The 11,280-nt window shown below is 49.0% G+C and overlaps 1 protein-coding gene across 1 annotated transcript in view; it reads left to right on the forward strand.

Annotated features, from left to right (window-relative positions):
• The window catches only part of hira (histone cell cycle regulator a), a 41,966-nt gene extending 36,250 nt beyond the window's left edge, over positions 1–5,716 (forward strand). Inside the window, exons 21-25 of the mRNA XM_090236933.1 lie at positions 1,116–1,221; positions 1,315–1,437; positions 2,979–3,142; positions 3,486–3,574; positions 4,783–5,716. Coding sequence (XP_090093059.1) covers positions 1,116–1,221; positions 1,315–1,437; positions 2,979–3,142; positions 3,486–3,574; positions 4,783–4,899 — 599 coding nt within the window. The 3' untranslated portion in view covers positions 4,900–5,716. The remainder of the gene's footprint in view (positions 1–1,115; positions 1,222–1,314; positions 1,438–2,978; positions 3,143–3,485; positions 3,575–4,782) is intronic.
• Positions 5,717–11,280: the final 5,564 nt, after the last annotated feature.

The following is an 11,280-nucleotide window of genomic DNA, read 5'->3' on the forward strand; positions in this document are numbered from 1 at the left end:
GAGGTTAGTGCTACTCCTCAGAGGTTAGTGCTACTCCTCAGAGGTTAGTGCTACTCCTCAGAGGTTAGTGCTACTCCTCAGAGGTTAGTGCTACTCCTCAGAGGTTAGTGCTAATCCTCAGAGGTTAGTGCTAATCCTCAGAGGTTAGTGCTAATCCTCAGAGGTTAGTGCTACTCCTCAGAGGTTAGTGCTACTCCTCAGAGGTTAGTGCTACTCCTCAGAGGTTAGTGCTACTCCTCAGAGGTTAGTGCTACTCCTCGTGACCTTGTTGGTAGACGTCCGTCCATACCTTCAACTGCACTGACGGTCTGAAAGGTACATTAGTAACTTCTGTTCTACGTTATAACTATGGTTCTATGAATACCTGGAAGACTGTCAGTACTTTCCTGTCACTCAATCTTTTGGGGTGAGAAGATTTTCTGAGACAGTGCGTGGTCTGACATACTTTTAAATATGAACCGTGGGGGGGGCTACGTCCTCCCACGCTGTCATGTCACCTGCTTGACTTTGTTATTATTACTCAAACCTGTGCAGAGCGCGTGGGATATAATCTATACTTTCAACCGTACTGACGGTCTAAAATGTTTTTAAAACTTAGTTTTTCTTCCCTGTATTCATCCTCTCCTGTCTCTCTTCCCTCGTATTCATCCTCTCCTGTCTCTCTTCCCTGTATTCATCCTCTCCTGTCTCCCCTGTATTCATCCTCTCCTGTCTCTCTTCCCTCGTATTCATCCTCTCCTGTCTCTCTTCCCTCGTATTCATCCTCTCCTGTCTCTCTTCCCTCGTATTCATCCTCTCCTGTCTCTCTTCCCTCGTATTCATCCTCTCCTGTCTCTCTTCCCTTGTATTCATCCTCTCCTGTCTCTCTTCCCTCGTATTCATCCTCTCCTGTCTCTCTTCCCTCGTATTCATCCTCTCCTGTCTCTCTTCCCTTGTATTCATCCTCTCCTGTCTCTCTTCCCTCGTATTCATCCTCTCCTGTCTCTCTTCCCTCGTATTCATCCTCTCCTGTCTCTCTTCCCTCGTATTCATCCTCTCCTGTCTCTCCTCCCTCGTATTCATCCTCTCCTCTCTCTCTTCCCTTGTATTCATCCTCTCCTTGTCTCCTCTCCTAGGCACAGAATGCACTGTGTCCCAGTCTTTACTGACACAGCAGGGGGTCCCAGTCATTGGTCTCTCCAATGGGAAGTCTTACTGCTTCAACTCCTCCCTGGAGACATGGTAAGACACACACACACACACACATTTACTTTAGAGAAATCATGAAAGTCACACATTCTATATTACCCTTGTAATTATCTTGTGGTGTGTCAGGAACCTAATAGCAGATAAACAGGACTCCCTGGTGCAGTGTGCCGACTTCAAGAACTGCATCTCCTCCCAGGATGCACCTGTGTCACAGGGACCCCTGGCTCTCACACAGGGACACAACCTCAAGTGAGTCTTGACTGTTAACGATGATCTAGGATCAACTTACCATAACCTTATCCATTAGTGGGGACAATGCTAAACTGACCCAAGATCAGAGTGTAGGGAAACATCATCCTACACAGACTGATACACACTCACCACATTTTCTCATGATTAAGACCAGGGCTGAAGGTCTCTGATTAAGAGCTGAACGGTTCAGATGTAGATGTCATGTTAATGGTGAACAGCAGAGTCGTGTTCAGAAACCAGACTAAAACAGGGGGAGGTACTATCCGAACTCGTCCAATAAGAAAAGGCTTTGTTTTTCCTTTTCTGTCTCAAAATGTTTTCAGACATTTTCACATGTTGTGTCATATTGACAGTAATGTCTATCTGTAGACTGCAGTTACTGCAGGAACGGTATCACACAAAACGATCATGAGCATTGCCTCGCTGCACGCCACGCCCACTGCCGTTGAAGGCTGCACGCCGGGCCCACTGCTGTTGAAGGCTGCACGCCGGGCCCACTGCCGTTGAAGGCTGCACGCCACGCCCACTGCCGTTGAAGGCTGCACGCCACGCCCACTGCCGTTGAAGGCTGCACGCCACGCCCACTGCCGTTGAAGGCTGAATGCCACGCCGCGCACACTGCTGTTGAAGGCTGCACGCCGCGCACACTGCCGTTGAAGGCTGCACGCCGCAGGCCCACTGCCGTTGAAGGCTGCACGCCGCAGGCCCACTGCCGTTGAAGGCTGCACGCCGCAGGCCCACTGCCGTTGAAGGCTGCACGCCGCAGGCCCACTGCCGTTGAAGGCTGCACGCCGCAGGCCCACTGCCGTTGAAGGCTGCACGCCGCAGGCCCACTGCCGTTGAAGGCTGCACGCCGCAGGCCCACTGCCGTTGAAGGCTGAATGCCACGCCCACTGCCGTTGAAGGCTGCACGCCACGCCCACTGCCGTTGAAGGCTGCTTCCTTGTAACAGTATGGGAGGTGAGATGTGGGAAGATGTCTTCGGGCTTCCAGACATTTGAACAGATATTAAATAGCGGCCACTAGTTAACAAGTGCTGTTTATTTCAATGGGCAAGCGAGAAGTAGCCTGTAATATTGATCACCATGTCAACTAGCATTACTGTATGGAGGTGACCTGAGGTGGTCCCCACTGTCGTCTCCAGTGGTAACATGGCCAGACGTTTTCCTCCAAGGTTTATGACATTGGTCACTATTTGGAAGTCACGGGATACAGTCTACTCGGTGGAGAGTGCACGTTTGGTGTTTCACAATGCAGTTACACTGTGACCTTCGACCCCCCCCCCGCGCGCACCTGCCGAGTTAACAGTCCTGTAAACGTTCCGACGAGGGAAGTAGCTAGTTAGTGTCGTCAAGGTGTCTGTTAATGCACAGATAGTCGTTGCTTGGTTGTAGTGATTTTTACACCGTAAATGTGCAAGTAGACCGTGGCATTAACTTTCTATCCAAAAATGATGAAACTACGTTAATCCAGAAAAACTTTGCCAAACCTTTCCCTATTTTTCCGATGTTTTAATGTGGTTGTTTTTCCTCTCCCAGTGCGGGTCGCCTGGCCTCCAGACTGTCGTCCACCCCCCACCACCTGCAGCATGGCATGACCCTGGTTTTCCTGGAGAACCAGCTGGCCTCAGCCCTCACCCTGCGCTCCAGCACAGAGTACCACTACTGGCTGCTCATCTATGCACGCTTCCTGGTCACTGAGGGTGAGCCACATGACAACCTATGCCCTTCTACTTTAGACCAGGGCCCATAGAGGAAGTGGATGGAATGCAAGTGATTGGGGCATGTGTGACAAAATTAACTGAAATCAACTCCGTATTTGGTCATGTGATTTGGCTGTTTTATTTTTTAACATGCATACGTGTCCTATTCACTTCCATTGATTGTTAGCTGGTTGTGGCCAAAGTAAGTTACAGATTGCAGTAGCTGAAAAATGAACCATGGATTATAGTTTCTCATGGCCCATAGACTCGTTGTAAAATCGGGAACTTTCCTTGTACTTTACGTTTATTTCTTGCTGTCTAACCTTTGTGTTTTGTCCGGCAGGCTCTGATTATCGGCTACGTGAGCTCTGTAAAGACTTACTGGGACCAGTGCACAAGTCTGCCGGCAGTGCCTGGGAGCCTACAACCCTGGTAGGTGCCTACAAGGGCAGCACACGGTGCCTACAAGGGCAGCACACGGTGCCTACAAGGGCAGCACACGGTGCCTACAAGGGCAGCACACGGTGCCTACAAGGGCAGCACACGGTGCCTACAAGGGCAGCACACGGTGCCTACAAGGGCAGCACACGGTGCCTACAAGGGCAGCACACGGTGCCTACAAGGGCAGCACACGGTGCCTACAAGGGCAGCACACGGTGCCTACAAGGGCAGCACGGCTGGGGCCAAATGAATCTTGCCCCCGGGCTCAATTGCTATAGAATTTAGCCTGCGTTTAAACAAGCTGCCCAATTAAGCGTTTTTTAAAATATATTTTGACTAATTGGTATTTTTGACCAATCAAGTCAGCTCTTACCAGTTATTGGACAGAAGAACAGAATGGGGCTTCCTCTAAAAACACAAGCATAGATCCTGTAAATACTTAGCAACAGAATTGGATTTAAAACAGGTGTGGCTGAAATGTGAGACAGCCTCCTTCAGCTGTTTTTAATCATCCTGTGAGTACTCTGAAATCATTTAATGAGAGTACTCGAACAGTGAAATCATTTTAATGAGAGTACTCGAACGGTGAAATCATTTTAATGAGAGTACTCGAACAGTGAAATCATTTAATGGGAGTACTCGAACAGTGAAATCATTTTAATGAGAGTACTCGAACGGTGAAATCATTTTAATGAGAGTACTCGAACGGTGAAATCATTTTAATGAGAGTACTCGAACAGTGAAATCATTTAATGAGAGTACTCGAACAGTGAAATCATTTAATGGGAGTACTCGAACAGTGAAATCATTTTAATGAGAGTACTCGAACAGTGAAATCATTTTAATGAGAGTATTCGAACGGTGAAATCATTTTAATGAGAGTACTCGAACAGTGAAATCATTTAATGGGAGTACTCGAACAGTGAAATCATTTTAATGAGAGTACTCGGACAGTGAAATAATTTCAAATACCCATCCCTAATCCCAAATGAAATAGCAATGATGATTGAGAGAACAGTGATTTATGGGATTGGGTCAATCCCAGAGAGGGTCCCAAACAGCGTTGGTTACAGGAACACTCCTCGTGATGGGAGGTCGAGGCTCAATTAGAATATGAGTTCCAGTAATGAGCTCCAATCCAAACAGTGAAAATGATCATGTGGTGTGACTTGTCCTTTGACCTATCTGTCTGTCCCCAGGGCCTGCGGAAGAGGGACCTCTTGAGAGAGCTGCTGCCTGTCATAGGACAGAACTTACATTTCCAGAGGCTCTTCACAGAGTACCAGGACCAGCTGGAGCTGCTCGGCAACAAATAGCACTTCTCAAGTAACTCACTTACTAACCCCACTATCCTATCCAGCCCAGCTCCACCCTGGCTGCTGACCGACATTCTCTCCTCCAGCTCTGGCTCTATCCAGGCCTCGCTCCGCTCTGTTCCGTCTATCCAAGCCTGAAGGAAGCTCTCTGTCCCTGGGTGGAGAACCACTGGCACCCGGGTTGCAGAATGTTGAAAACAGCACTGAATAATGACTGATTATCCATTGTCACCAAGTATCCATTAATAACTGATCGATTTAATTATGTTGATAACGACAATGATAATTATGTTGGAACTGTTTTCGGCGAAGGAAATCCGAGCCCTGCTAGAACTGTCAGGAGGATTCTCTTTCTGGGAAGATGGAGAAAAGCGTATACCTGGTTTTGGATGGGTCACTAGAAGCACAACAGTCCCGTCCCCCTTAACCTCCACCGACTCCCTCACCGGACCCCTGCTATGTGTGGCTGCTGCCCACCAAGCCTGGCTATGGGTCGCACCTGTCCTCTCCTGCCCTGGGGTGCAACTATACAGGGTCATCTGGGGTCACATGCTTAAGGGTCAATGTAATGACAAAAACAAAAGCTACAGTAGGATAGAGGAGCTGTGTTCTACCATGAATCACCCTCTTCTGAGCTTAACCCCTCTCCTATCTTTACAGAATGTGTACAGACTCTTTTCTGTTAGTCATTTTTAAATGTTTGTACAAGGCAACTTCTTTTCCATTTTCTAAAACAAAAAGAAGAAAATAAATGAGAGAAAAATAATACAAACAGGCAACACTTGTGTTTTGAAATTAAATAAAACCAATCAACAAATGCTGTTTGGCGAATCTTCTTGTCCACGGTTGTTTCTGTCTCCTACCTGTCTGGAGCCTCGGGCCTGGCCTGGCCTGGCCTGTCTGAATAAATTAACGCTGATCTATTCAGGATGACATGGTTGTTTTTCTTTCAATAAAGCTAGTTAGTTAGCAGAGTGAGGATGTGTGCCAATAAACTCTCCTAATGTGTGCACATGATCACTTCCTTTCATGGATTAGAATGGCAATGACTAGTATAAGTGATGTGTTGGAAACTCCACCTAGCCCGTGCCTTCATCAAGCCAATGACTTTAGATTTGTGGGAGATACAGAACGAGCGCAGAGAATATTATTGAGGGGGAAATGAGAACTTGGCTGTTGTTCCATAGTTGACCCCAGGGGGGTAGTAGAGACCCACAGTGCACGGTTCAGAGCATTGTAGAGACCCACAGTACACGGTTCAGAACATTGTAGTAGAGACCCACAGTACACGGTTCAGAGCGTTGTAGAGACCCACAGTACACGGTTCAGAGCATTGTAGAGACCCACAGTACATGGGTCAGAGCGTTGTAGAGACCCACAGTACACGGTTCAGAGCGTTGTAGAGACCCACAGTACACGGTTCAGAGCGTTGTAGAGACCCACAGTACATGGGTCAGAGCGTTGTAGAGACCCACAGTACTTGGGTCAGAGCGTTGTAGTAGAGACCCACTACACGGTTCAGAGCGTTGTAGAGACCCACAGTACACGGTTCAGAGCGTTGTAGAGACCCACAGTACATGGGTCAGAGCGTTGTAGAGACCCACAGTACTTGGGTCAGAGCGTTGTAGTAGAGACCCACAGTACAGGGTTCAGAGCGTTGTTGTAGAGACCCACAGTACACGGTTCAGAGCGTTGTAGAGACCCACAGTACACGGTTCAGAGTGTTGTAGAGACCCACAGTACACGGTTCAGAGCGTTGTTGTAGAGACCCACAGTACACGGTTCAGAGCGTTGTAGAGACCCACAGTACACAGTTCAGAACGTTGTAGAGACCCACAGTACACGGTTCAGAACATTGTAGTAGAGACCCACAGTACACGGTTCAGAGCGTTGTAGAGACCCACAGTACACGGTTCAGAGCGTTGTAGAGACCCACAGTACACGGTTCAGAGCGTTGTAGAGACCCACAGTACACGGGTCAGAGCGTTGTAGAGACCCACAGTACACGGTTCAGAGCGTTGTAGAGACCCACAGTACACGGTTCAGAGCGTTGTAGAGACCCACAGTACACGGTTCAGAGCGTTGTAGAGACCCACAGTACACGGTTCAGAGCGTTGTAGAGACCCACAGTACACGGTTCAGAGCGTTGTAGAGACCCACAGTACACGGTTCAGAGCGTTGTAGAGACCCACAGTACACGGTTCAGAGCGTTGTAGAGACCCACAGTACACGGTTCAGAGCGTTGCCAGGCACCACAAAGGGAAGGTCTTCATGACAAGGTCAGTCAGCACCTGTCCAATATGTTCAGTGTGTGGACAGCATGCTGTTTGTGACTGGCATTCTGTAAATAATTCATGCCATTCACTGAAACATGCCCAAAATAGCCGTCTGCAGAAATTAGCCAAATACTGCTTCCCCTGAGGAATATCAATGACACACAGCTTGTGCCCCAAATGACACCCTATTCCATACATAGGGCTCTGGTCAAAAGTAGTGCACTATGTGGTAGTGCACTATATCAGGTAAAGGATCCCATTTGGTACACAGCCAGCAATCAAACAGCCGGAATAGAGAGAATGCTAATCTCTAATGCTGATTAACCCAGAAAGGGTTTCCCCTTCCTGCCACGGGGTTAGTGGTGATTGTGAAAGGTTTTGCAACGGAAATCAGCATTTCTTATTGACGCCTGTTTGCTTAAGTTTGGTTCCTAGTCAATATATTTGCAACCTTCCTTGCAACCTTCCGGTTACTAGTCCAACACTCTAACCACTAGGCTACCCTGCCGCCTCTACACTCTAATCACTAGGCTACCCTGCCGCCTCTACACTCTAACCACTAGGCTACCCTGCCGCCTCTACACTCTAACCACTAGGCTACCCTGCCTCCTCTACACTCTAACCACTAGGCTACCCTGCCGCCTCTACACTCTAACCACTAGGCTACCCTGCCGCCTCTACACTCTAACCACTAGGCTACCCTGCCGCCTCTACACTCTAACCACTAGGCTACCCTGCCGCCTCTACACTCTAACCACTAGGCTACCCTGCCGCCTCTACACTCTAACCACTAGGCTACCCTGCCGCCTCTACACTCTAACCACTAGGCTACCCTGCCTCTTCTACACTCTAACCACTAGGCTACCCTGCCTCCTCTACACTCTAACCACTAGGCTACCCTGCCGCCTCTACACTCTAACCACTAGGCTACCCTGCCGCCTCTACACTCTAACCACTAGGCTACCCTGCCTCCTCTACACTCTAACCACTAGGCTACCCTGCCGCCTCTACACTCTAACCACTAGGCTACCCTGCCGCCTCTACACTCTAACCACTAGGCTACCCTGCCGCCTCTACACTCTAACCACTAGGCTACCCTGCCGCCTCTACACTCTAACCACTAGGCTACCCTGCCGCCTCTACACTCTAACCACTAGGCTACCCTGCCGCCTCTACACTCTAACCACTAGGCTACCCTGCCTCTTCTACACTCTAACCACTAGGCTACCCTGCCTCCTCTACACTCTAACCACTAGGCTACCCTGCCGCCTCTACACTCTAACCACTAGGCTACCCTGCCTCCTCTACACTCTAACCACTAGGCTACCATGCCGCCTCTACACTCTAACCACTAGGCTACCCTGCCGCCTCTACACTCTAACCACTAGGCTACCCTGCCGCCTCTACACTCTAACCACTAGGCTACCCTGCCGCCTCTACACTCTAACCACAAGGCTACCCTGCCGCCTCTACACTCTAACCACTAGGCTACCCTGCCTCCTCTACACTCTAACCACTAGACTACCATGCCGCCTCTACACTCTAACCACTAGGCTACCCTGCCGCCTCTACACTCTAACCACTAGGCTACCATGCCGCCTCTACACTCTAACCACTAGGCTACCCTGCCGCCTCTACACTCTAACCACTAGGCTACCCTGCCTCCTCTACACTCTAACCACTAGACTACCATGCCGCCTCTACACTCTAACCACTAGGCTACCCTGCCGCCTCTACACTCTAACCACTAGGCTACCCTGCCGCCTCTACACTCTAACCACTAGGCTACCCTGCCGCCTCTACACTCTAACCACTAGGCTACCCTGCCTCCTCTACACTCTAACCACTAGACTACCATGCCGCCTCTACACTCTAACCACTAGGCTACCATGCCGCCTCTACACTCTAACCACTAGGCTACCCTGCCGCCTCTACACTCTAACCACTAGGCTACCCTGCCGCCTCTACACTCTAACCACTAGGCTACCCTGCCGCCTCTACACTCTAACCACAAGGCTACCCTGCCGCCTCTACACTCTAACCACTAGGCTACCCTGCCTCCTCTACACTCTAACCACTAGACTACCATGCCGCCTCTACACTCTAACCACTAGGCTACCCTGCCGCCTCTACACTCTAACCACTAGGCTACCATGCCGCCTCTACACTCTAACCACTAGGCTACCCTGCCGCCTCTACACTCTAACCACTAGGCTACCCTGCCTCCTCTACACTCTAACCACTAGACTACCATGCCGCCTCTACACTCTAACCACTAGGCTACCCTGCCGCCTCTACACTCTAACCACTAGGCTACCCTGCCGCCTCTACACTCTAACCACTAGGCTACCCTGCCGCCTCTACACTCTAACCACTAGGCTACCCTGCCTCCTCTACACTCTAACCACTAGACTACCATGCCGCCTCTACACTCTAACCACTAGGCTACCATGCCGCCTCTACACTCTAACCACTAGGCTACCCTGCCGCCTCTACACTCTAACCACTAGGCTACCCTGCCGCCTCTACACTCTAACCACTAGGCTACCCTGCCGCCTCTACACTCTAACCACTAGGCTACCATGCCTTCCTCCATCGTGGGAAGGTCACAACAGGAACAGTTGGCTCAAAGTAACAAGTAAACGTGTTCCTTCCTTCCCAGCACCACAGGACTAACACCTGAGAATCATCCACCCAGTAGATTTAAGGCCCCCTTAGACACACTCACCTAGTCTACCTTCTGACTTGTGAATCCTATTCACTTGAATGATTGAATCAGAAGTTTTAGAAAGACAGCCTCGGGCATCCAGATGACGCCTCTTTCTCCCAATAACATTCCCCTCCACTGATGTTTTCCCATCTGAGGAGTTCACTCCACACAGTGGGTTTCACCTCATTATGTACTGGGGGGTGTTTAGACAAACCTGTCCCAAATAGTACCCTATTCCCTATGTAGTGCACTACTTTAGACCAAGGGGGTTTGATGAAAAAGTAATGTATTGTAAAGGGAATAGGGTGCCCTTTGGGATACATTCCTCACTGAGATGTTCTTTCAGCACTGATGGGCTAACACACGGGCCCATTAACAACCCTGTCTGTCTTATAGACACACATTTTAGAGCGAGAGGTGTGAATGGCAGTTTGAAAAGAGGCCGTAGAGAACTCTTCAAAGTACTGTAAGGACTGGAGAAAAGTGTTACGGAGTGGTACCCCTGCTAGGGTGTACCATGTGGGATGTCCCGAGGCTTTTTGCAGAGCAGAACATTCACACACCTGAGATCTCTCCCCGAGCCACTTTCACCACTTTTTTTTTTTTTAACATGCTGAACTTTTGTGTTTTTCCAAACTGAAGTTGTTGAAGTCCTTGATCGACTTATGCCAAGGGGGCGAGTTGTGGTGCATAGCCCACGGATGTGGAATCAAGAAGCAAAAGGGATGGAATCAGTAGAATTATGGCAGCTACACTGAGGGAGCAAATTGGCTTAGTTTTACTGACTGTGTGTTGTTCAAATATGTACAGTATCTTGGCATTTCTCACTATTGGAACAAGATACTTGCTGTACCCCACTGGCCCGCTGGTAGATCCAATAGAACTGTCTCCCTCTCCGTTTTAATATGCATGGGCGGATACCGGAGGCTATAGATTACTGGGGAAAAAATGTGGACTGCATTTCCTCATGTTGAGTGTGAGCTATCATCACACTGCTTGTTATCTTCAACTGCCTTCGGCACGGTAAGTTTACTTCATACCCATGTACTCTGTCATTTTCACTTTAATAACCAGCCCTGTTCCCTCTTCCTAAATAAGCAGTTTGTTCGGGGCCACATTTCTTATTGGGACCTTTGACCCTCAATCGGGCTAAAAAAATCAAATTGAGTGATAAGTATGACATGTTTTAAGTTGGTCAAACACACACACACACACACACACACACACACACACTGGCTCAAAGGTGAATATTAAAGCTGTTGGTATTATGTAATGTCAATGCAATGCATTTGTAATTCATAGTAAAATCATCTGTATTCGGTTTGATGTCACCTCAGACGTCTTTGAGACGAGGAGTGAGTCTTACCTCACCTGTCTGCTTAATTACTCCTGAGT

This window comes from Oncorhynchus mykiss, chromosome 6 (assembly GCF_057628025.1).
Source record: "Oncorhynchus mykiss isolate SJ-2025 chromosome 6, ASM5762802v1, whole genome shotgun sequence".
In the NCBI taxonomy this organism is placed as follows: Eukaryota; Metazoa; Chordata; class Actinopteri; order Salmoniformes; family Salmonidae; genus Oncorhynchus; species Oncorhynchus mykiss.